This window comes from Anolis sagrei, chromosome 7 (assembly GCF_037176765.1).
Source record: "Anolis sagrei isolate rAnoSag1 chromosome 7, rAnoSag1.mat, whole genome shotgun sequence".
Classification (NCBI taxonomy): Eukaryota; Metazoa; Chordata; class Lepidosauria; order Squamata; family Dactyloidae; genus Anolis; species Anolis sagrei.
The window spans coordinates 5,895,568-5,922,947 of NC_090027.1; the positions used below are offsets into that span (position 1 = coordinate 5,895,568).

Here is a 27,380-nt window from a genome sequence, read left to right on the forward strand (position 1 = left end):
TTTCAAGTCATTTCGGGTTGACCCTTAGTGAGGGCCAGGTAAATTACCTTGGAGGGCCGTTTCCAGCCCCCTGGCCATAGTTTAAGGACCCCTGATCTATAGAGATACTTGCAGGAACACCTCAGCAAGCAAGAGTCTAAAAGTGGCAGGCTAAAACCCAGAACTTCAATCCACTGCTGATACCAAAGGAGAGATTCCCTCCTGGGCACTTTGGAAGGCATTGAATAGACTGCTTCTGGTACCATGAGATGCAGAGCTAACCTGAAGAAATGTGGCTACAAAGTGGAGTCCACGACATGCGAGTGTGGAGAAGAGCAAACCACAGACCACCTACTCCAATGCAGCCTGAGTCCTGCCACATACACAATGGAGGAGCTTCTTGCGGCAACATCAGAGGCACTCCAAGTGGCCAGATACTGGTCAAAGGACATTTAATATTTCCAGCCCTGGCTACTTGATTGTTGGACTTTCCTTCAGAATGTATTGTCCTATGTGAGCCTGTACCTCAGCTATGTTCTTTATGTCAGCCATATTGTTTTGATGTTGTTTACAGTTGCGATTGTTTTTATTTTTATATCTGATGTTTTTAATCTGTTGTGTTTCGATTGTAGTTTTTGGACTTGTCCCTTGTAAGCCGCCCTGTATTCCCTTGGGAATCTGGTTGGCGAGATATAAAAATAAAATTATTATTATTATTATTATTATTATTATTATTATTTAATGCCAAGTTTAAAAACGTTTTTTTAAATACATTACAATTTTACCCTCAATACACTTCTGACATGATAAATAAATGCATGACACTTTATTATTATTATTATTATTAAACTTTATTTGTACCCCGCTAGCATCTCCCAAAGGATTCGATGCGGCGTACACAGGCCGAGGCCTCAATACACAACACAACAATACAAGCTAAGCAAATCAAACAATTAACAACAGAATTAAGCAAAATAAACAACAGGCACAATACAGTAAACACAATAAAACTGGGCCAGGCCAGAGCAATGGGTACAAGATTAAAAGTGCTGATGTGACAGGAGGTGTATATAGGGCTTCCAGGGCAAGTGCGATGTGCGATGTGCAGCAATCATTGGTTCTGATAAAGTGCTTATGGGACTTGGTATTGGAGATTTCCTAATCTGGGAAGGCGCATCGGAAAAGCCAGGTCTTCAAGTTCTTTCTGAAGACAGCCAATGTAGGGGCCTGTCTAAGGTCTTTGGGGAGGGTGTTCCAGAGTCGGGGGGCCACCATGGAAAAGGCCTTGTCCCGCGTCCCCACCAAGCGCGCTTGCGACGCCGGTGGGATCACGAGCACGGCCTCTCCAGATGACCGAAGAGAACGCGTGAGTTCGTAGATGGAGATGCGGTCACTTTAACTGCCATTGCTCAATGCTATGGAATTGTGGAAGTTGCAGCTTGGTGCAACTTGCAGTTTGGCACCAGCACTACGTGGCAGAGGAGGCCAAGGGCCTTGCAAAGTGACAAGTCCCAGAATCACAGAGCATTGAGCCATGGCAGTTAAAGAGATGCCAAAGCACATTCATTCTACAGTGTAGATGCACCCCTAGTTTCCCACTCAACATGTCCGTTCTCTGTGCTTTGTTGTTGTTCATTCGTTCAGTCGTCTCCGACTCTTCGTGACCTCATGGACCAGCCCACGCCAGAGCTCCCTGTCGGCCGTCACCATCCCCAGCTCCTTCAAGGTCAGTCCAGTCACTTCAAGGATGCCATCCATCCATCTTGCCCTTGGTCGGCCCCTCTTCCTTTTGCCTTCCACTTTCCCCAGCATCATTCCCTTCTCTAGGCTTTGCTGTCTCCACATGATGTGGCCAAAGGACTTCAACTTTGTCTCTAGTCTCCTTCCCTCCAGTGAGCAGCTGAGCTTTATTTCCTGGAGGATGGACTGGTTGGATCTTCTCGCAGTCCAAGGCACTCTCAGTGCTTTAGGCTTACGTAAATGCATCACAGTTGTCACCGAGTGCCATCTAGGGTTTATAAGGAGTCATGACAGGTGTACATGTGAGTTTATTTTGAAAAGAGCCGTAGATGTTGACAGGACTGCCTGACTCTAAAAGAGTGGCTCTTCTGCTCTTGAAAGTGGGAATTTAAATAGATAGATAGATAGATAGATAGATAGATAGATAGATAGATAGATAAATAGATAGATAGACAGACAAACAGATAGACAGACAGACAGAAAGATAGGAGGGTTGAATGAAAAGTAATGCCTCCACCTTCGTTACTTGGGTTTGGATGGGAATATTTTAATAAATCAAATGCAGAAATAATCCTTAGAACATGCTCTTTAACTACCACTATTCACTTTTCCACATAATCACCAGACAATTGGATACATTTCTGCCAACAATGAACAAGCTTTCTGAAGCCGTCACAGAAGAAGTCGACACTCTGTTTCTGCAACCAGTGTCTCACAGTTCTCTCAGTGTGCACAAATCTTCCAACAGCCAAGCAAAGCAATAATGTGATCCACACGTTCTTGTGAAATGCCGATTATGCTTGAAATTTCTGTCTGAGTGATACGACAACCGTCCTGAATCAATCTGTCAACATTTTGCTTGAGAAACTCAAGTGGTTGCTGTCACAGGACATCCTTTGTCACTGTTCTGTCATGTGCTGTTCCTGTAAAGAATTTCCTTTAGGACAGGACATGCAACCTTTGCCCAGCAGGAAGCCAGGGGGCCCAAGGAGAAGTTCTCAGAGGTTTTCCACCACAAATAGTCTTTAGATGGCTTGTGAAGTATAACAAAGTCTTTTATTAATGAACAATCAAACAGAAACTTCTCTTGTATTCAATAAAGCTAAACAAATGCTTCCAGGCTTTAGGCAACTGGTGACTTCCTAATCTTGCCCACGAAGGACAGTAACTTCTTCTTTACTTTAAATAAAAAAAAAACCCTTTTTAACTTCTCCCAGGCTGACTGTAATCTAACCCTTACTGATGTGGGCTCCGCTACCGGGGCGAACTGCGTCTCGAAGCACCAAGTGGACCTACCAGCAACTTTCTCGCCCAACAAGGCACAGTACTCACATTAACACAACCACCACAAACAGCTTGCATTCTCTGATGAATCTCCTTTGCTGTGACACCGTCTGCTGTCAAGAATTCAATGACTACACATTGCTTAAGTCACATTGACCAACCATCTGCGCAGGGTTCCATAATTTGCACTTTAACAACACAACCGTTCAATGCTAAGGCTTCCCGCCAAAATGGAACTGTAGAGGAGAGTCTACTGAACAAGCCAGTACTGCTGCATACCAGTACTGCCATCTGTTGAGGAGTTACGAAGGTGGAGGCATTACTTTTCATTCAACCCTCATAGCTAGATAGATAGATAGATAGATAGATAGATAGATAGATAGATAGATAGATAGACAGACATGCCAGCTTTCAGTGTACAAGGTACAAAAGATAAATTTGGACAGGTGTGAAAAGACATACTTAAAAGCTACTTCTTTGTCAGAGTATTTAACTGACAGTGCATCTACACTTTAGAATGAATGCAGTTTGACACTACTTTAAACACTTTGGCTCAATGCTATGGAATCGTGAGAGTTATAGTTTTATAAGATCTTTAGCACTCACAACTCACCAAACTACAGTTCCCAGGATTCCCTAACATTGAGCCATAGCAAGACAAGTGGTATCAAACCGCATCTATCTGACAGTGTAGATGCACCCTATGCCTGCTTTAGAGCATGAAAATCTAATTACTACATAAGCTCTGATGTCTTGTTTTGAGCCTTGGTCTTTAGTTCTGACTTTGTTTTCTGAAATTGCTTTTCTTTGCCTGCTATTCTTGGTTCCAAGCTTCTGGCTTGTTTCACATTGCGGTCTGCAAGCCCTGACAAGACATTGCATTTCAGAAAGTGTTTCTCCTCCACTACCAATCTTCTTCCTTTTTCTTTATTATTTACCTGCATTTTACCTGTGTATATTTGTTATATGGATTTTAATAGTGTTTTGCTTTATCTTGCTGTTTTAACAATGCTGTTTCGAGCCACAAGGAGAAGTGGGTTGTTGTTGTTGTCATTGTTATCTGGCCACAAGGGTCATGTTGATGGCCTCTATGGCCAGATCTACCCTGTCCTTATATCCCAGAATCTGATTCCTGATTATCTGCTTTGAAGTGGATTATATATGAGTCTACACTGCCAGATAATCTGGGACCATGTTCCAGAAGCATTTTCTCCTGATGTTTCACCCACATCTATGGCAGGCATCCTGAGTAGTTGTGAGGTCTGTTGGAAATGAGGCAAGTGGGATTTTATATATATATGTGGAATTTGCAGGGTGGACTTCTCAGCCAAGCTTTGAAGCTGCAAGGCCATTCAGTGCTAATCAAGTTGGCCAATGGCACCATTCACACTTGCCTCCAACAGACTAGAGTTATTTCTCCTACACTGGACATTCCACAGATATATAAACCTCATTTGCCTAGTTTCAAACAGACCTCAAAACCTCTAAAGATTTTGGAAAATGTGGCTTCTTGTTGAAACAAGGATTGGTGAGAAAGCTTCATTGTAGACTTCTTTTCCTCGTAATAATACATTTCCAGGAGTGAATTTCCGAGAACTGGGATGCCCTGGCTCTGGAGCGCTCCAGCTGGAGGTCAGCTGTGACCAGCAGTACTGTAGAATTTGAAGAAGAGTGAATGGAAGGTAAAAGAGAGAAATGTGCCAAGAGGAAGGCACCTCAAGCCAATCCTGACCAGGACCTCCTTCCGTCTGGAAACTGATGTCCTCACTGCGGGAGAACATGTGGATGAAGAATGGGGCTCCACAGCCACCGCCAAGACACCATTTCTGGAAGACCATCATCCTTGAGCTACAAGGGATCACATAAGTGTTGTTGTAGTTATTATTATTATTATTATTATTATTATTTTAATGACACTAAACCACAGTATTTCACAGCAAATAAGATATATATGCTCCATTTCGTATCACAAAATCACAAGTCGAATACTTCCCAAGCATCTAGGATTGTGTCATGTATTTTCGAATTATGTGTGCAGATCCAAGTAAGGTGGCCTTTTGCAGTTGACAGATCGTGATTTTGTCATTATTATTATTATTATTATTATTATTATTATCCTCTTGAAATAACATGGTGGAAGGACTCTTGCTGCTGTAGCAAGGTAGGCATGGTATACTGGTTTGTGTGTTGGACTATAGCACTTGGCCATGGAAACCCAGTGGGTGATCTTGGACTTACTTACTTAGGCGATCCCTCGTAGTCTGAGGATGATGGTCCTCCAAGTGTAGTGTCCTAGTGGTGGGCCCTATTCTTGATCTGCATGTTGTCCCACAGTGAGGGCATTGGTTTCCAGGTGGGAGGCGGTCTCGGTTGAGGATGGCTTGATGTGCCTTCCTTTTAGAACGTTTCTCCCTTTTGCCCTCTATTCGTGGCTCTTCAAATTCTGCAGCACTGCTGGTCACAGCTGACTTCCAGCCAGAGCGCTCAAGGGTCAGGGCTTCTAAGTGTCTATGCCAGAGTTTTTAAGGTTGGCTTTGAGCCCATCTTGGACACATCAAGCTCTATCAACCTCAGAAGGTTTGAAGTTGGGAAATAATGATTCTCACTTGACATTGCGGTCAAGGTGTGACGGCGCGAGTGGCGCCACCTATGTATAGAACTGTTAGTTGCAAGATTTAAACTGTTGTATCATGCTTAATCCTGTCCATTTTGCCCTGTTTATGTACAGTTGTATGGATCGGTTACTTATAGCTGTCAATCAGTACTATTTGGCTCCACCTCTTCCTGCAAGAGGGGAGAACTTCCTTTTTTCTTTTCATTCTGCCATCAGAGGTCCTACCAGATGGACGTGAGTAAACGACTTGATTCTAAAGGACCCTGATTTAAGTTACCTCTTAGCACCAGTTCTGAGGTTTTTTACCCTTGGGACTCATATTATGTCCAGATCGTCCTGGACAATTATTGAGGAAACCCAGGCGCCTTCAAGCCGGTTCTTTTGTCACCAAAGGAAGATCCTGAGTCTTCAAAACATAGGCCATCTGAACTGGGGTTGTGGTTTGCTTCGGCATTCACAGCTATTGAGGAAAGAGGAAACTTGGTGAGGATTCTCAGCTTCAAACCCCTTGGACCCAGGACTAATTGAGACTGTAACATATGTTTTCCTTCACCCCTCTAAAGTCTTCCAGCTCATTGCTTTGAAGAAATGACTTTGTGATCAATAAAACTTATTTTGAGCTATTTACAGTGTTTTGGGTTTTTGGGAGTTCCAGTTTCCTATAGGAGGGCAAGAAGCAATCCCCTGGGGGAAAGATGCCATGTTCATCCCTCCTTTATTGAGAATAATAGCCCCCAGGCGCGACGGCACACAAGGCATGATTGAGCACTCTGGCTGGAGGTCAGTTGTGACCAGCAGTGCTGTATAATTTGAAGAGGCATGAACGGAGGGCGAAAGAGAGAAACGTGCCAAGATGAAGGCGCATCAAGCCAACCCTGATTGGGACTGCCTTCCACCTGGAAACCGATACCCTCACTGTGGGAGAACATACAGATCAAGAATGGGGCTCCACGGTCACCTACAGACCCACCACCAGGACACCGAACTTGGAAGACAATCTTACCCGGACAAGGAGAGATCGCCTAACTCGCTCTTGCTTAAATGGCACAAGCTTTCATGGATTGGGAACCACTTCTGTGATTTTCATCCAGGAACTTACTTTTAATTCTTGGTTGATTTCTGTACTTCCTGTTGTGCCCAGGAGGTGGCAATAGACCCTTCTATATATATAAATTTGTTAGGGGCATCCAACGAGGAAACAAAACCCAAAAACCCCCCAACGAAACTTAACCAAAATTCCCATGCCCATAACACAACCCACAAGGTACAAACGTATCTACTCAAAATGAAAAACAACACAACAACACACTCACAAAACGGCAAAACAACTGAGCATGCGCATTGGCGCCCAGCCGCAAGTTCCCTGGCACGCGCACATGACCTTCCGGCCAACGTTCCCTCTGCGGAAACCATGCCCACTCCAAGCCCCGCCGCGCCGCTTCCCACACACACACACCCCCTGCCGCACACACACACGCAATCCCACGCTCCATCACTCCCGCCGCCGCATACACACACGCAACCCCACTCCCCCTGCCGCCACACACACACACGCAACCCCACGCTCCATCACTCCCCCCACCGCCGCACACACACGCAACCCCACTCCCCCCGCCGCCGCACACACACACGCAACCCCACGCTCCATCACTTCCCCCGCTGCCGCACACACACACGCAACCCCACGCTCCATCACTCCCCTGCCCCAATCTTACCTCCTTTTACTTCACGCCACCTCCAAACCCCACCCCGCCCCTTCCCGCCCTGTCAAAATCTAGGAAAGACAGGAAGGAAGGAAAGAAGGAAGAAAGAGAAAGGGAGGTAAAGAAAAAGGGGGAAGGAAGGAAAGAAATTGAGAAAGAAGAGGAGAAGGAAAGATGGGAAGGAAGGAAGGAGGGAGGGAGGGAGGGAGGGAGGGAGGGAAAGAAGGAGAGAAAGAGGGAAGATTGGCCACAGCAACACGTGACGGGTAAAGGTTGTTATTTCTATTATTATGATGATGATGCTATTGTTCCTATGAGACCCTTTTAGGGGGAATGGGAGAGGTGTCAGGTCCCAGAGGCAATGCATTGCATTATTGTTATTGTTATGATGGTGGTGAAATAAAAGGAAATAAAAAGTGAAAGAAGGAAGCAAACAGGGAGGGAAGAAAGGCAAAGGAAGAAAGGGGGAGGGAATGAAGGAAAGAGAGAAGGATGAAACCAAGTAGTGAAAGAAGGAAAGAAAGAAAGAAAGAGGGAGAGAAGGAAGAAAGGAGAGAAAGGGGGAGGAAAAGGGGGAAGGAATAGGTAGGGACATCTCTTTCATAATAGTCCAGATATCTACCTCAACTTTGATAAGTTTTACTATAGGCCACAGCAACGCGTGGCAGGGCACAGCTAGTTCTTTCTATTTCTAAACAAACTACCAAACTTTATTCTTCCATCTTTCAGTCAAAGGGTTTCCTTCACATTCTTTTAATACAGTGGTTCTCAACCTTTCTAAGCCCGTGACCCCTTAATACAGTTCCTCATGTTGTGGTGACCCCCAACCATAAAATTATTTTCATTGCTACTTTAGAACCAAAATTTTGCTACTGTTATGATTCATAATGTAAATATCTGATATGCAGAATGTATTTTTATTGTTACAGATTGAACCTAATTAATAGGCTTGGGCGATCCAGTTCGTTAATTTCGTTATTCGTTATTAATTCGTATTTAAATTAGCTTACGGTCTAATATCGAACCATGCAGGAATAGTGTGAGGAGTAATTAAGAATCGAAACAATTTTTTCCAATTTGCGTAATTATTTTGGAATTATTTCGTAATTATTTTCGTATGTCTGGTGCAAGTTTTACAATCTCGCATTTACCCCACTTGCGGTCCCTTTGCTCTGCTGCTTCCCTCCTCTTTCCTCATGCTTCTTCTTGCCTCACTCTGGGCTGCACTGGGCTACCTTCCTTCCTTCCTTCCTTCCTTCCTTCCTTCCAGCTGGCAAATCCCACATTCCCCCCTCCCTCCTCTTTCTCCTGGTATCCTTCTTGCCCAAAATTTCTCATTACTTTATTTTTCATACCCTCACTCTATGCCACAGCAATGCGTTGCCAGGTACAGCTAGTATGAAATATAATATAATATATTATAATATAAAATACAATTATAATATAATATATAATATAATAATATTATAATAATATAATATATATTATATTATATATTATATTATATTATTATAATACTATTATATTATAGTATTGTATATTATATTATTATATATTATATTACTATATTACTATTATATTATATTATAATTGTATAATATAATATAATAATATATAATATATTATATATTATATATTATATTATAATAATATAATATACTATAATATAATAATATAATATAATATAATAATATTATAATATAATATACAACAATATAATAATATTATAATAATATAATATAATATAGTTGTTGTTAGTTTTATCACACCAACTGTCAACAACAGAGGGAGAGGGAAGCTTCAGAAGTTCCCCCTGTCCCATTTGGAGGTTTTTTTTAGCATATTGCGCAATCATGTCCGCCATTAACGAATCGATTAGTAATTTACGAAATTTCAGAAATTTCGAAATTTTGAAATCTTGGAAGTCCTCAGAATTTCGAAACGCTAGCATACCCTAGAAATGAAACAAGTTTAGAACCATTTTTTTATCTTATCGCCCAAGCCTACTAATTAAAGCATAGTGATCAATCATAAAATCAACATGTTTCGGGAGTATGGACAACAGATGATGGGATTTGCAGTACCTTCAATCGATTCAGCTCTGACTTCCACAGACCACCGAGACCCTCACAAATTACAGAACTCGACCAAACTTGGCACAGAGAACCCACATGACCAACAGAAAATACTGGCGGGGTTTGGGAGGAATTGGCAGTGATTTAGGGGAGATGTAGTTCACCTACATCCGGAGATAACAGAGAACCCAAACAACTGTGGACCTGGACCTAACTTGGCACGAATACTCATTATGCCTAAATTTGAACACTGGTGGAGTTTAGGGAAAATAGACCCAGATATTTGGGAGTTGTAGTTACTTATTTATTTATTTTATTTATTTCGTGTACTTATACCCCGCCCTTCTCAACCCCCAAGGGGGGACTCAGGGCGGCTTACAAAAGGCACATCTTGGTGCCTACACAAATACAATAACATATAAAACCAGCAATTAAATGGTCAACAATTAAAAACACATAAAACAATATATCACACAATCGATAGCCAATCTCAGACACAGCGTTCGCCAACTCAGAGTTCATATTTTGTTCCACCATTGTCCAATTCCTATCTGTCGTCACAGTCCCTTATTCATCTGCCAGAGTGCCCAAACGCCTGGTCCCACATCCACGTCTTTAATTTCTTTCTGAATGAAAGGAGGGATGTTGCTGATCTGATCTCCCCGGGGAGTGAATTCCATAGGTGAGGGGCCACCACCGAGAAGGCCCTGCTCCTCGTCCCTGCCAATCTCACTTGTGACAAAGGCGGGGTCGAGAGCAGGGCCTCCCCAGAGGATCTCAGACTCCGAGATGGGACGTAAAGGGAGATGCGTTCGGACAGATACGCTGGGCCGGAATCGTATAGGGTTTTGTAGGTCAAAACCAGCACTTTGAATTGTGCTCGGAACTGGATCGGCAGCCAGTGGAGCTGACATAACAGGGGGGTGGTATGCTCCCTGTATGACGCTCCAGTGAGCAGTCTGGCTGCCTCCCGCTGGACTAATTGAAGTTTCCGAACAGTCTTCAAAGGCAACCCCTGGTAGAGTGCGTTGCAGTAATCTATCCGGGATGTAACAAGAGCGTGGACCACCGTGGCCAGATCCGACTTCCCAAGATACGGGCGCAGCTGGCGCACAAGTTTTAATTGTGCAAAAGCTCTCCCGGCCATCGCCGAGACCTGGGGTTCCAGGCTCAGCGATGAATCCAGGATCACTCCCAAGCTGCGAACCTGCGTCTTCAGGGGGAGTGGAACCCCGTCTAACACAGGCTGTAACCCTATACCCTGTTCGGCCTTACGACTGACCAGTAGGACCTCTGTCTTGTCTGGATTCAGTTTCAATTTGTTAGCTCTCATCCAGTCCGATACAGCAGCTAAACACCGGTTCAAGGTCTGGACAGCCTCCTTGGTGACAGGTGGGAAGGAGTGACAGATTTGGACATCATCTGCATAGAGATAACATCTCATTCCGAAACTCCAAATGATCTCTCCTTAGAACTACACACACTCACTCCGGTCATCTGGAGAGGCCCTGCTCGTGATTCTGCCCGCGTCGCAAGTGCGCTTGGTGGGGACACGAGACAGGGCCTTTTCTGTGGTGGCCCCCTGACTCTGGAACACCCTCCCGAAAGATCTCAGACGAGCCCCTACATTGGCAGTCTTCAGGAAGGAATTGAAAACTTGGTTGTTCTGATGTGCCTTTTCAGATTAGGAACCCCAGCACCATATCCTAAAAGCACCTTAGTAGAACCAAGATCACTGCACACCGCACTTATATTATAATCCTACATTCCTCCCGCCACATCAGCACTTTTAACTCTGTACCCCTACTCTGGCCGGCCCAGTTTTAATAGTGTCTTGTTGTATTGTTACTGTTATTGTTTTCCTGCTCAACTGTTTTTAATTTGCTTTAGGTATTGTATTGTTGTATTGTGTTTTGGGGCTTCGGCCTGTGTAAGCCGCATTGAATCCCTTGGGAGATGCTAGCGGGGTACAAATAAAGTAATAATAATAATAATAATAATAATAATTATTATTATTATTATTATTATTTACTTTGCTTCTATACCGCTGTATCTCAAGCCCGAAGGCGACTCACGGCGGTTCACAAACAGTAAAAACAGTAGAAACAGCAGTGGTTCTATACAACATATAACAATTGACTTAACACATTATCCATAAATTAACAATAAGCAATTACAATGCACAATTATTACAAAAAACAACCGTACCCAATCTTCTCATCATCCAAGCGTAGTCCAGGTTCGTCGTCCATTGTTCCATTCCTATGTTCCATTACCAAATTGCACTAAATTACTCAAACGCCTGCACAAACATCCAGGTCTTCACCTTTTTGCGGAATACCATTAGAGATGGTGCTAGTCTAATGTCCGTCGGAAGGGCGTTCCACAGCCGAGGAGCCACCACCGAGAAGGCCCTATCTCTCGTCACCGCCAGCCGAGCTTGAGAAGCAGGCAGGATCGAGAGCAGGGTCTCCCCGGAAGATCTCAAACTCCTGGTGGGTTCATAGGCAGAGATGCGGTCAGATAGGTAGCTTGGGCCGGAACCGTTTAGGGCTTTAAAGGCCAACGCCAGCACTTTGAATTCAGCCCGGTAGCAGATCGGTAGCCAGTGGAGTTGGCGCAACAGGGGGGTTGTATGCTCCCTGCGCTCCGCTCCTGTTAAAATCATGGCTGCCGAGCGTTGAACTAGTTGGAGCTTCCGAGCTGTCTTCAAAGGCAACCCCACGTAGAGAGCGTTGCAGTAGTCTAATAATGTTCACCTGTCATAAATGAGCATTCTGAATACCAACAACAATAGAATTGAACCAAATTTGGGATATAGAACTGACATGACCAACAGGCCTCGAAGGAGGTGAAAGGAGGATGGCATGGGGCAGCCGTTTGGAGGTCCCCAAAGGGAGAAGAGGAGGAAGAGGAGCCCAGAGGAGAAGGGAGAGGGGAAGCCTCGCTGGTGCCGCCGCCCCACACTTCTCTTGCCCCTTTTCGAGGCTTCCACCAGCGGCGGAGGTCTCGAAGGGGGAGAGAAGAGGCTGGCACAGGGGAGCAGCAGCAGGATGAGTCCCGAGAAGGAGCATTTCTGGCACCGGCAATGGCGGCAGGGAAAGCCTCCCCGCCCAGCCGAAGCCCTCCTGCATTGCCTGGCAGCTATTCCATGTAGTCCGAGGGGCAGGCCGAAGGAGACAGCATCGCGACCCCCCTGAAATGGCCTGGTGACTAGGCCTGGGTAACAACGGAAAAATTTGTTTCTAAAATCGATTCGTTTTTTGGGGTTTTTTGGGTTTTGTTATTTAAAATAATTACAAAATTTTCCTTTAAAAAAGTTCGATATTTACGAAATTTCGTAAATGTGAAAAAAATTACAAAACATTAACGAATCGATTTCCGAAACAATAACGAATCGATTCGTTAATGGCGGACGCGACCGCAAAATACGCTAAAAAACCTCCAAAAACTTCTGAAGCTTCCCTCTCCTTCTGTTGTTGACTGTTGGTGTGATATTATAATTTTTTTTCACTAATTAAACAAAAAACAACCATAAAACTTGCCCCAGACATGCGGAAACAATAACGAATCGATTCGTTAATGGCGGACGCGACCGCGAAATACGCTAAAAAACCTCCAAAAACTTCTGAAGCTTCCCTCTCCTTCTGTTGTTGACTGTTGGTGTGGTATTATAATTTTTTTTCACTAATTAAACAAAAAACAACCATAAAACTTGCCCCAGACATGCGGAAATAATAACGAAACGACCTCAAAACAATAATGAAACGAATACAATAACGAAATACGAAGCATTTACAAAACTATTTAAAAATTCGTTTTTTAAAAAAATTGCTCCAGAATGGTTCGTTATCGTTTTGTAATTGAAAAAATTAACGAATTATTAACAAATTACGAATTAATGAAACGAAACTGCCCAGCCCTACTGGTGACCCCTCTGGGGGTCGCGACCCCCAGGTTGAGAAACGCTGTTTTAAGAAAAATATCTTATTATTATCTGCATAGACGCAATGGTTTACCTGCCAGTTTTCATTATTTTATTGCGTTATTGTCATTTTAAGCTATCTTATATTTTTACTATCTTTAATACAGTTTCTAATGTTGTAGTGACCCTCAATGATAAAATTATTTTTGTTGCTACTTCATAATTTTGCTCCTGTTATGAATCGTCATGTAAATATCTGACATGCAGGATGTGTTTTCATTCACTGGACCAAATTTGGCACAAATATGCAATATGCCCAATTTGGAATGCTGGTGGGTTTGATTTTGTCATTTGGGAGTTGTAATTGCAGGGATTTATAGTTCACCTACAATCAAAGAGCATTCTGAACTCCACCAATGATGGAACTGAACCAAACTTGGCACACAGAACTCCCATGATCAACAGAAAATACTGAGCTTCATGGCCACTGACCTTGAGTTTTGGAGTTGACCTTGAAGGAGCTGGGGGTGGTGACGGCCAACAGGGAGCTCTGGCGTGAGCTGGTCCATGAGGTCACGAAGAGTCAGAAACTACTGAATGAATGAACAACAAACAACAATTTAGTTAAATTAGCCTCCCCCGCATAAGTGGTACCTAAATGTCCTACTTGACAGATGCAACTGTCTTCCGGGCTGCAAAGGTCGACAGCAAGCGAGACAAATGGGTGGAAGCTTACTCCAACTCAGGCTGGCTTCGAACTCATGACCTTTTGGTCAGTAGTGATTTTAATGCAGCTGACTCCCAACCAGCTGCGTCACAACCTGGTCCATTCCATTCAAAGCAGTTCAAAGCAGATAATCTGGAGTTTATATGGCAGTGCAGATTGGGCCTTAGGATCCTACCCCTGGATTTATGTTGGCAGCCAGAATTTCTGGTCCAATCTGTTCCTTTAATCACCAGATTGACTTTGCTTGTGCAAACTGCCTCCTTTTAGACCCACTGTTCATTAAATTCCCCAAACCTGGCCAATGCAGTCTTCTCTTGCTGGATTTAGAGAGATACAATTGCACCAAAAGTCATGAGTAAAGTGCTTGCAGCAAGAAGGCGGCTGCTTGGAAGCCAAAGAAGGAGAGACATGGCTGTGCGAAACCCATGTCTGTTTGGATAGGAAAGAAACAGCCTGATACCATCCAGAAGTGGATGACTAATGCATCATGCATGCAACAAACCCTTGAGCTACATATCCTGAGCACAGCTGACCAGGTGTGAGCAGTCCCGGATTTAAAGGGACAGTGCACCATTTTGAAACCCCAGAAACAATGCCTAACACATTCCATCTGCCAAAGACCATCTCATTATGAATGCATGGCTTCTGGAGGCCCCTTCTACACTGTCATATAAAATCCAGATTATCCACTCTGAACTAGATTATATGGCAGTGTAGACTCATATAATCCAGTTCAAAGCGGATAGTGTGGATTATGTGGTAGAAGGGGCCTGAAGGTGCATCTAGATTTGCAATGAATACACTTTGACCTATTGTTCAATGCTCTGGAATCCTGGGAGCTGTAGTTTGATGAAGAACCAGCAGAGAAGATGAAGGGCCTTGTAAAACTACAACTCCCATTGATCTGTAGCATTGAACCATGACTGTTAAAGGCTCCTTCTACATTTCCCTATATTCCAGTATCTGGCATGGCCCTTCTACACTGTCATATAAAATCCAGATTATCCACTCTGAACTAGATTATATGGCAGTGTAGACTCATATAATCCAGTTCAAAGCGGATAGTGTGGGTTATACGGTAAAAAGGGCCTGAAGGTGCATCTACATTGTACAATGAATGCAGTTTGACCTATTCTTTAATGCTCTGGAATCCTGGGAGCTGCAGTTTGATGAAGCACCAGCAGAGAAGATGAAAGGCCGTGTAAAACTACAACTCCCTTTGATCTGTAGCATTGAACCATGACTGTTAGGGCTCCTTCTACATTTCCGTATATTCCAGTATATGAATCGCAGATTATCTGCTTTGATAATCTGGATTATATGGCCATGTAGAAGGGCCCTGAAGGCATCTGCATTGTACGATGAATACAGTCTGACCTATTGTTGAATTCTCTGGAATCCTGGGAGCTGTAGTTTGATGAAGAACCAGCAGAGAAGATGAAAGGCCTTGTAAAACTACAGCTCCCATTGATCTGTAGCATTGAACCATGACTGTTAAGGGCTCCTTCTACATTTCTCTATATTCCAGTATCTGAATCGCAGATTATCTGCTTTGATAATCTGGATTATATGGCCATGTAGAAGGGCCCTGAAGGCATCTACATTGTACGATGAATACAGTTTGACCTACTGTTGAATTCTCTGGAATCCTGGGAGCTGTAGTTTGATGAAGCACCAGCAGAGAAGATGAAAGGCCTTGTAAAACTACAGCTCCCATTGATCTGTAGCATTGAACCATGACTGTTAAAGGCCCCTTCTACACTGCCATATAATCCAGTTCAAAGCAGATAATCTACACTGCCCTATATTCTAGGATCTGAATCCTAGATTATCTGCTTTGAATTGGATTATAGGAGTCTCCACTGCCAGATAATCTGGAATAAGAAGATGATCTAGGATTTTTTTTTCCATGACAGTATAGGTCTTGAGAAACGGCAAGTCGCTTCTGGTGTGAGAGAGCTGACTGTCTGCAAGGATGTTTGCCAGGTGATGCCTGGATGTTTTACCATGCTGTGGGAGGCTTCTCTCATGTACCTGTATTGGAAGCTGGAGCTGACAGACAGGAGCTCATCCCATCTCATGGATTCGAACCTCCGACCTCCAGGGTTTAACCCATGGTGCCACTGCGTCTCCTTGTGATTTGATATTTAATGTGATTTGATATTTCATGTTAGCTGCCCCGAGTCCCCTTTGGGGAGATGGTGATGGGGTATAAATAAATATTATTATTATTATTATTATTATTATTATTATTATTATTATTATTATTACTACTACTACTACTATTATAATACGGTTATTGTTTATTCGCATTGTGGTTTAATAATTTGAGCATTGGAATATGACTGTGGGAGGCTTCTCCCATCCTGTGGGAGGCTTCTCTCATGTCCCCACATGAGAAGCTGGAGCTGACAGGCAGGAGCTCACCCTGTTCCCCAGATTCAAACCGCTGACCTTTTCGGTCAGCAATCCTGCTGGCACAAGGGATATAGGGCAGTGTAGATCCAGCCTAAAAGGAGCCAAAATGGTGTCAAACTGCAATCATTCTGCAGCCTCAATGCACCCATTATTTTTGCATTTGTAACTAAATGTAGCCAAATAGGATGTTGCCAATCATCATCATTACTCAAAAAAAGAAATCAACAACAACATAACAGTTTACGAAACTTGAAACAGTTACAGCTAAGAATTTACATTGTATAAAAATTAAAATATAATCAAACCATCAATAAACACTTTAGAAGAACAACAAACACAAAGCAGAACATGAAAGGGTTTTTCTCCCTGAGAGGTCAACAAGGATTGGGGAGAAAGCTTCATTGGAGACCCCTTTCCCACAGGATAATGACTCTTCCAGGAATAAATTCCCTTTCCTTTTACTTCCTGTTGTCTCCGCCCCATTCTTAGCCATGAGTCGGTTGTAAATCGGATGTTTGTAACTCGGGGACTGCCTGTAATCCAGTTCAAAGCAGGCCCCTTTCACACAGTTGTATAAAAATCACATTGAACTGGATTATATGGCAGTGTGGACTCAGATAACCCAGTTCAAAGCCGATATTATGGGGTTATCTGCCTTGATAAAGGTAAAGGTTGTCCCCTAACATTAAGTCCAGTCGCCATTAACTCCCCGCCAGAGGCAGCCCTAGGTAATTTTCAACAGTAAGCAAACAGTATTTTGGCGCCGCCTCCCCCCCCCCCCAACCAATCATTGATATATATTTTCTGTTCGTCGTGGGAGTTCTGTGTGCCATATTTGGTTCAATGCCATCATTGGTGGAGTTCAGAATGCTCTTTGATTGTAGGTGAACTATACATCCCAGTAATAGTTCACCTTGCTGCACTTGCTCCCTTGCCTGGCCCACTTTGGGTCCAGAGGCGTGCCTGAAGACCCCAGTGTGCGCAACAAAAGTCACCTCTTCTCCTGACTTTCTCTTCAGCCATTGGGACCGAGAGAGAGAGAGAGAGAGAGAGAGAGAGAGAGGTGAAGATGCCCACCTTTCCTGAAGGTAGGCGCAAAAACAAAGGAGGGAGCGGAGATGAGAGGTACCTCCAGCCGGAGGGGCTCTCTCTCTCTCTCTCTCTCTCGGTCCCAATGGCTGAAGAGAAAGTCAGGAGAAGAGGCGACTTTTGGTGCGCACGCTGGGGTCTTCAGGCACGCCTCCGGACCCAAAGTGGGCTAGGCAAGGGAGCAAGTGCGGCAAGGTGAACTATTACTGGGATGTATAGTTCACCTACAATCAAAGAGCATTCTGAACTCCACCAATGGAGGAGCGGGCCAGGCGTGGTGGCTCCACCCCTTGGCCCACCCGTGGATTGGGGAGAGGAGAGGAGGCGGGTGGACCGCCAGGGGATCGGGAAAGGGAGCCGGTCATGGGGAAGGGATCGAACGCGGAGAATGATTGAGCGCCGGCTCTGCTCGCGCTCCCGGTGGCCAGTTGGAGCAGGAACGAGAGGGACTAGGCGAGGCTCAAGGGCCCGGCCCCTTTGGGAAGAGGATCGCCCGGCAGCGAGGCAAGAAAGCCGAGGCTCCCCCCGGACTGCTAGGGCTGTTGTGAGCGGAGGGGGCGCTCCTCAAGTGGCGGTCGAGGGGCATTTACAGAGGCGCCTCTGCGCCCCTGGCAAAAAAAAGTGTTCTGTGACCGCTTGCTTCGCGTAATGGACGAGCCACCCCTGCTTCCTGCTGAAGCGATACCTATTGGTGTACTCACATTTTTTTGTTTTCGAACTGCTAGGTTGACAGAAGCTGGGGCTAACAATGGGAGCTCGCCCCAAACCACCAACCACACAGTCATATCACCTAGAACCCTAACTCTGTGGTGCAGTGGATTAAACCACTGAGCTGCTGAACTTGTTGACCGAAAGGTCTCAGGTTCAAATCCGGGGAGTGGTGTGCAGTTCTGCTGTCGGCCCCAGCTTCTGCCAACCTAGCAGTACAAAGAACATGCAAATGTGAGATCAATTGGTACCACTTTGCTAGGAAGGTAATGGCACATCCATGCAGTCATGCTGACCACATGACCTTGGAGGTGTCTATGGACAATGCTGGCTCTTCGGCTTCGAAATGGAGATGAGCATCACCACCCCAGAGTTGGACACAACTGGACTTAATGTCAAGGGGAAGCCTTTACTTTTACTTATGGCTGTATGGAAGGGCCTGTAGATAATTAGGGCTCCTTTTACACTGCCATGTAAAATCCAGATTATGTGCTTTGAGCTGGATTATATGGTAGTGTAGGCTCATATAATGCAGTTTAAAGCAGATAGTGTGAGTTATCTGCTCTGATAATCTGGATTATATGGCAGTGTAGATCCAGCCCTAGAGGGCCCTTCCACACAGCCCTATATCCCAGAATATGAAGGCAGAAAATCCCACAATATCTGCTTTAAACTGGGTTATCTGAGTCCACATTCAGATAATGTGGGATTTCCTGCCTTGATATCTTGGGATATCTGCAGAATATCAAGGCAGGAAATGCTGCACTCGCAGAGCTCAGGCAGTGATGTATTTCAGTGTCAGTGTTGACTTTTGTGGAGAGGTGGCTGCCAAGGTAGTGGAAATGGTATATAATCCAGTTCAATGTGTATTTTACTTTATTTACTTAGGCAATCCCTTGTTGTCCGAGTAGGATTGTCTTCCAACATCGGTGTCCTGGCGGTGGGTTCGTAGGTGACTGTGGAGCCCTATTCTTGACCTGCATCTTCTACCACAGTGAGGACACCAGTTTCCAGGTGGAAGGCACTCCTGGTTGGGGTTGGCTTGACACGCCTTTCTCTTGGCACGTTTCTCTCTTTTGCCCTCCATTCGTGCCTCTTCAAATTCTACAGCATTGCTGGTCACAGCTGACCTCCAGCTGGAGCGTTCACAGAGCAGGGCTTCCCAGTTCTCAGTGTCTATGCCAGAGTTTTTAAGGTTGGCTTTGAGCCCGTCTTTAAATCTCTTTTCCTGTCCTCCAACATTCTGTTTTCCGTTCTTGAGTTCTGAGTAGAGTAACTGCTTTGGGAGACGGTGGTCGGGCATCCAGACAACGTGGCTGGTCTAGCGGAGTTGGTAGCGGAGGACCATCACTTCAGTGCTGGTGGTCTTTGCTTCTTCTTCCAGCACGCTGACATTTGTTTGCCTGCCTTCCCAAGAGATTTGCAGGATTTTCCAGAGGCAGTGCTGATGGAATCGTTCCAGGAGTGTGATGTCTGTAGACAGTCCAGGTATACAGCGGGGTTGGGTGGACAATAGCTTTATAAACAAGCACCTTGGTATCCCTACAGATGTCCTGGTTCTCAAACACCCTCTGCTTCATTTGGAAAAATGCTGAACTCACAGAGCTAAGGCAGTGTTGTATTTCAGTCTCAGTGTTGACATCTGTAGATAGTCCATGTTTCGCAGGCATATAGCAGGGTTGGGAGGACAATAGCTTTATAAACAAGCACCTTGGTCTCCCTACGGATGTCCCGGTCCTCAAACACTCTGTGCTTCCTTCGGAAAAATGTTGCACTTGCAGAGCTCAGGTGGTGTTGTATTTGAGTCTCAGTGTTGACATCTGTAGATAGTCCATGTTTCGCAGGCGTACAGCAGGGTTGGGAGGACAATAGCTTTATAAACAAGGACCTTGGTATCCCTACGGATGTCCTGGTTCTCAAACACCCTCTGCTTCATTCGGAAAAATGCTGTACTCACAGAGTTCAAGTGGTGTTGTAATTCAATCTCAATGTTGATGTCTGTAGACAGTCCATGTCTCGCAGGCATATAGCAGGGTTGGGAGGAAAATAGCTTTACAAACAAGCACCTTGGTCTCCCTGCGGGTGTCCCAGTCCTCAAACACTCTCTGCTTCATTTGGAGAAATGCTGCACTTGAAGAACTCAGGTGGTGTTGTATTTCAGTCGCAATGTTGACATCTGTAGACAGTCCACGTCTCGCAGGCGTATAGCAGGGTTGGGAGAACGATACCTTTATAAACAAGCACCTTGGTCTCCCTACGGATGTCCCAGTCCTCAAACGCTCTGTGCTTCATTCGGAGAAATGCTGCACTTGCAGAGCTCAGATGGTTTTGTATTTCAGTCTCAATGATGATGTCTGTAGACAGTCCACGTCTCGCAGTCATGTGGCAGAGTTGGGAGGACGATAGCTTTACAAACAAGCCCCTTGGTCTCCCTAGGAATGTCTCGGCCCTCAAACACTCTGTGCTTCCTTCGGAAAAATGCTGCACTCGCAGAGCTCAGGCGGTGTTGTATTTCAGTGTCATTGTTGACCTTTGTGGAGAGATGGCTGCCAAGGGAGCGGAAATGGTCAACATTTTCTAATGTTACACCATTAAGCTGTGTTTCTGGCATTGGAGAGGGATTGGCTGGTGAGTGCTGGAGGCGCACTTTGGTATTCCAGATGTGCAATGAACTACAAACTAGAAGAAAGGAGATTCCGCCTGAACATTAGGAAGAACTTCAGCAGTGGAACTCTCTGCCCCAGAGTGTATACAGCTGTATGGAAGGGGCCCAAGGATTCCATTATTCTGCCAGGTAGTAAGGCACCACCAAAGCCTTCCCGATAGATGGCCACCTAGCCTCTGCTTCCAAACCTCCAGAGAAGGAGGCTGAAGCAGCTGAAGTGGTTGGACCTTCCCCCTTGGGCAGTTCTATGGGGTGATGCTCCTCCTCCTGCTCCTTCTCTCTCTCTGGCTCTGTTCCTGGGAACGGGGAAGGGCTTTGGGACTGTTCCGCCCCCGGCTCTGCGGCTGCCAAGGCGGGCCAGCCCAGCTCCCTTCCTGCCTGCTTGCCTGCTTGCCCAGCATGGCCGGAGGAGAGGCCACCGGAGCCGGAGGAGGGGGCTGAGACCCCCAACAGATCCCGGCATGGCCCGCTGGATCCCCACCAAGCGGGAGAAGTACGGCGTCGGTGAGTGACACGCGTGTAGACTCTGGACCCTTCCCACGTGACACCCCTCCCTGCAATTGCACCCTATCCGTCTTCTCCCAGGTTTTTCTCCCCGGACACGCATCCCGGGGCCGTTCCCACGTGCAACACGCGTCTCGCCCGCCCTGCCTCCCCCCCTTGTTCCTCTTTGCCAGTACTTTTCCTTTCGCTCCAACTCTTCCTCTTTCCTCCTCTCCTTCAACCCTTTTGCACTTTGAATCCCCCCCCCCCCCCCCACCCTCTTGGTTTTCTTTCCTCCTCTTGGAGACCAATAAACTCAGTCATGTAAAATACAGATTTTCTGCTTTGAACTAGATTATATGGCAGTGTAATCCATTTCAAATCCATTCTAATCCATTTCAAAGCAGATAATGTGCATTATCCGCTTTGTTACTCTGATTTGTATCTGTTTATCCCAAATTATATGGCAGTATAGACACCAATAATCCATTTTAAAGTAGATAATGTGGATTATGCACTTTGCTATTCTGATTTGTATCTGTTTATCCCAGATTATATGGCAGCGTAGACTCCAATTCATTTCAAAGCAGATAATGTGGATTATCCGCTTTGTTACTCAGATTTATATCAGTTTATCCCAGATTATACGGCAACGTAGACTCCACTAATCCATTTCAAAGCAGATTATGTGGATTATCCACTTTGTTACTCTGATTTATATTTGTTTATCCCAGATTATATGGCAGTGTAGACTCCGATAATCCATTTCAAAGCAGATAATGTGGATTATCCGCTTTGTTACTCTGATTTGTATCTGTTTATCCCAGATTATATGGCAGTGTAGACTCCACTAATCCATTTCAAAGCAGATAATGTGGATTATCCACTTTGTTACTCTGATTTATATCAGTTTATCCCAGATTATATGGCAGTGTAGACGCCAATAATCAATTTTAAAGTAGATAATGTGGATTATTCACTTTGTTTCTCTGATTTATATCTGTTTATTCCCAGATTATATGGCAGCGTAGACTTCGATAATCCATTTCAAAGCAGATAATGTGGATTATCCACTTTGTTACTCTGATTTATATCAGTTTATCCCAGATTATATGGCAGTGTAGACGCCAATAATCAATTTTAAAGTAGATAATGTGGATTATTCACTTTGTTTCTCTGATTTATATCTGTTTATTCCCAGATTATATGGCAGCGTAGACTCCGATAATCCATTTCAAAGCAGATAATGTGGATTATGCTCTTTGATAATCTGGTTTATATTGATTTATCCCAGATTATATGGCAGTGTAGACTGATAATTCATTTCAAGGCAGGTAATGTGGATTATGCACTTTGTTACTCTGATTTATATCAGCTTATCCCAGTTTATATGGCAGTGTAGACTCTGCTAATTCATTTCAAAGCAGATAATGTGGATTATGTGCTTTGTTACTCTGATTTATATCTGTTTATCCCAGATTATATGGCAGGGTAGACTCAGATAATCCAGTGATCAGATTTGCTTTGATAATCTGATTTATATCTGTTTCTCTCAGATTATATGGCAATGTAAATGCCAATAATCCATTACTAAGAAGATTATATGGATTATGTGCTTTGATTATCTGCATTATATCTGTTTATCCCAGATTATATGGCAGTGTAGACACAGGGCCCTTCCACACAGCCATATAACCCAGAATATCAAGGCAGATAATGCACAATATCTGCTTTGAACTGGATTATCTGAGTCCACACTGCCATATAATCCAGTTCAATGTGGATTTAATACAGCTGTGTGGAAGGGGCCTCATATAATCTAGTGCAAATCATATAACCTGGGGTCAGATCCTGGGATATCGGGCAGTGTAGATAGCAGCCTTTAAAGTTGTTTTCTGTCAAAGTAAGAACCTTCCCTATTCTTTTGTGTATATATTGGGATATATTATAGCTAAAGGTAAAAGTTTCCCCCTGACATTAAGTCCAGTCATTTCTGACTCTGGGGATCTCAATTTCTAATCCAAAGAGCTGGCGTTGTCCATAGACACCTCCAAGGTCATGTGGCTGGCATGACTGCAATGGAGCGCCATTACCTTCCTATTGATCTCCTCACATTTGCATGTTTTCAAACTGCTAGCTTGGCAGAAGCTGGGGCTAACAGCAAGAGCTCATGCCACTCTCCGGATTTGAACCTGTGACCTTTCGGTCAGCAAGTTCAGCAGCTCAGCGGTTTAACCCACTGCACCACTAGGGGCTCCTAGGACATAATTATAGGATGCATCTACACTATAGAATGAATTCAGTTTAACACCATTTGAACTGCCATAGTTCAACGTATATAGTCTTGGGAGTCATAGACCCCTTTCTGCATTGCCATATAATCCAGATTATCAAAGCAGATAACTCACATTATTTTGATCTGGATTATATGAGTCTACACTGCCATATAATCCAGTTCAAAGCAGATAGTCTGGATTTTGTATGGCAGTGTAGAAGGGGCCATAGTTTTCCCAGGTCTTTCTCTTTCTCTGCCTGATTCTTCCCCCAGTCTACAACACCAGGAGCCATGGCAATTAAAGTGGAATCGAACAGTGTTAACTTTAGAGTGTAGATGCCCACCTAGTCTTATTTTTGATGTGCCTGCTGCAGACTCATCCTGAGTTTTGTAAGGGAGAGTCCTCAAGATCCTGGTAAGCAATGGGTAACCCATTAACACGTCTTTATCTCTGCTATGGGCAGGATGTTGTGGAAGCTGGAGAGAGAGAAGGAATGAATGAATGGCCAACTGGTTCTCCTTTCCCTTCCTCCTCCAGATTACATATTCAGACTGCAAAAGGGAATCCAGTGCATGCCAGGGACTGAAAATTAGAAATACAGAAGTGATGTACATGAGTGATATGTTCCTTCTATATGACTTACTAGCTGTCCCCTGCCAGGCGTTGCTGTGGCCCAGTCTGTTGATCTGGAAAATAAAGTAATGAGAAAGTGTTGGTTTCTAATATATTATTATTATTATTATTATTATTATTATTATTATTATTATTATTACTTGCACTTATTAACCGCCGCTCTCAGCCCTAGGGCGACTCGTGGCGGTGTACAACAACATAGAAAAGACAGTTTACAATAAATCAAGACAGTAACCAACATTCTACTACTACAGACATCTACTTATACTAAAAATCCGCTTCGTCATATCATGGGGTCATAGTCAGTCTCATAGGCGTAGTCCATTCCGGTCGTCATTTCCAATAACATAGCACTCAGTTGAAGGCCATCTCGAAAAGCCATGTTTTCAGGCCCTTACGAAAGGCCATAAGGGAGGGCGCCTGTCTAACTTCAGCAGGGAGGGAGTTCCACAGCCGGGGGGCCACCACCGAGAAGGCCCGCTCTCTCATCCCCGCCAGACGTGCCTGTGAGGCAGGCGGGACCGAGAGAAGGGCCTCCCCAGATGATCTCAAGGTCATCGTGGGCTCATAGGCCGAGATGCGGTCTGCAAGGTATTTTGGGCCGGAACCGTTTAGGGCTTTGTAGGATAACACCAGCACCTTAAATTGGGCCCGGTAGCAAATCGGCAGTCAGTGGAGCTGGGACAACAAGGGCGTTGTATGCTCCCTGCGCCCTGCTCCTGTTAACAACATGGCTGCCGCGCGCTGGACTAGCTGAAGCTTCCGGGCCATCTTCAAGGGCAGCCCCACATAGAGAGCGTTGCAGTAGTCGAGGCGGGATGTGACCAAAGCGTGTACCACCGTGGCCAAGTCAGACTTCCCAAGATACGGGCGCAGCTGGCGCACGAGCCTATATGTAATTTCTTGAAGTTTGTGGGTAAAAAAATATTTCTTTTTGTTTCTTTGTCAGTGTTGATGTGGAGATTGTCTGGTTTGTCTACTCTGGAACATGCAACATATCATTGTCCTTCTTCAGGGGTCCCTTTCAAATCTAGGATACTATATCTCTCTCTGTGTGAATCATCTCTATCTATCTATATCTATGGCTGGATGGCTCTTTGTCAGGAGGGCTTTGATTACATTTTCTTGCCCTAGTGAAGGGAATTGGACTGGATGGCCTTGAGTATTTTCTGTTGGTCATGAGGGTTCTGTGTAGGAAGTTTGGCCCAATTCTGTTGTTGGTCTGGTTCAGAACACTCTTTGATTGTGGGTGAACTATAAATCCCAGTAATGACAACTCCCAAATGTCAAGGTCTGTTTCCCCCAAACTCAATCTGTGTTCATATTTGGGCATATGGAATATTCGTGCCAAGTTTGGTCCAGATCCATCATTGTTTGAGTCCATGGTAGTCTCTGGATGTAGGTGAACTACAACTCGCAAACTCAAGGTCAGTGCCCACCAAACCCTTCCAGTATTTTCTGTTGGTCAAGGGAGTTCTGTGTGCCAAGTTTGGTTCAATTCCATCGTTGATGGAGTTCAGAATGCTCTTTGATTGTCGGTGAACTATAAATCCCAGCAACTACAACTCCCAAATGACAAAATCATAATTTTTTGAGTGATGGTCACTCCTTGTGTTGTGAGACGTTTTGTTGCCAAATTTGGTGTGATTTCGTTCATTGGTTCTTTTGCTTTTAAGGTACTCATTATGCACAGAGCATTTTATATATATAGATGGTGATGCCATGAAATTTAACGGAGTTTCTTAGAATGGAAAAGAGTACCATCAATGGAACTGGTATCTGTGGTTTCATTTATTGACATCCAACTAAATATGTCCTTTCTAAGCACACTATAAGTCAGTGTTTCTCAACCTGGGGATTGGGACCCAGGAGGGGGGTGGTCATGAGGAGATGTCAGAGGGGTCACCAAAGACCATCAGAAAACACAGTATTTTCTGTTGGTCATGGGGGTTCTGTGTGGGAAGGTTGGTCCAATTCTCTCATTGGTGGGGTTCAGAATGCTCTTTGATGGTAGGTGAACTATAAATCACCAACAGACCATCAGAAAACACAGTATTTTCTGTTGGTCTTGGGGGTTCTGTGTGGGAAGATTGGCCCAATTCTCTCGTTGGTGGGGTTCAGAATGCTCTTTGATTGTAGGTGAACTATAAATCACCAAAAGACCATCAGAAAACACAGTATTTTCTGTTGGTCTTGGGGGTTCTGTGTGGGAAAGTTGGTCCAATTCTCTCATTGGTGGGATTCAGAATGCTCTTTGATGGTAGGTGAACTATAAATCACCAAAAAGATCATCAGAAAACACAGTATTTTCTGTTGGTCGTGGGGGTTCTGTGTGGAAAGTTTCAATTCTCTCATTGGTGGGGTTCAGAATGATTTTGATTGCAGGCGAACCATAAATCCCAGCAACTACAACTCCCAAATGTCAAGGTCACTTTTCCCCAAACACTACCAGTGTTCAAATTTGGACATATTGAGTATTCGTTTGGTCCAGATCCATCATGGTTTGAGTCCACAGTGTTCTTTAAATGAAGGTGAACTACAACTCCAAAACTCAAGATCACTGAGTTGAGGTGGTTCAACAGAGAAATCAGCCATAGCAGATTGTTGTAGTTTTTTCGGGCTATATGGCCATGGTCTAGAGGCATTCTCTCCTGACGTCTCGCCTGCATCTATGGCAAGCATCCTCAGAGGTAGTGAGGTCTGTTGGAAGTAGGAAAAAGGGTTTATATATCTGTGGAAAGACCAGGGTGGGACAAAGGACTCTTGTCTGCTGGAGCTGGGTGTGAATGTTTCCACTGACCATCTTGATTAGCATTTGAAGGCCTGGCTGAGCCTGGGAAAATCTTTTGTTGAGAGGTGTTAAGATGTGCCTGGTTGTTTCCTCTCTGTTGTTTTGCTGTTGAAATTTCAGAGTTTTTTTAATACTGGTGGCCAGATTTTGTTCATTTTCATGGTTTCCTCCTTTCTGTTGAAATTGTCCACATGCTTGTGGATTTCAATGGCTTCTCTGTGTAGTCTGACATGGTGGTTGTGAGGGTGGTCCAGCATTTCTGTGTTCTCA

General features: G+C 44.4%; 1 protein-coding gene across 2 annotated transcripts in view; it reads left to right on the top strand.

The window, feature by feature from the left end:
• Positions 1-21,223: 21,223 nt before the first annotated feature.
• Positions 21,224-27,380, top strand: part of DOCK5 (dedicator of cytokinesis 5) — a 204,389-nt gene continuing 198,232 nt past the window's right edge. For both annotated transcript variants that reach the window (XM_067470674.1, XM_067470675.1), the window contains exon 1: positions 21,224-21,431. In XM_067470674.1, coding sequence (XP_067326775.1) covers positions 21,389-21,431 — 43 coding nt within the window. In that variant the 5' untranslated portion in view covers positions 21,224-21,388. The remainder of the gene's footprint in view (positions 21,432-27,380) is intronic.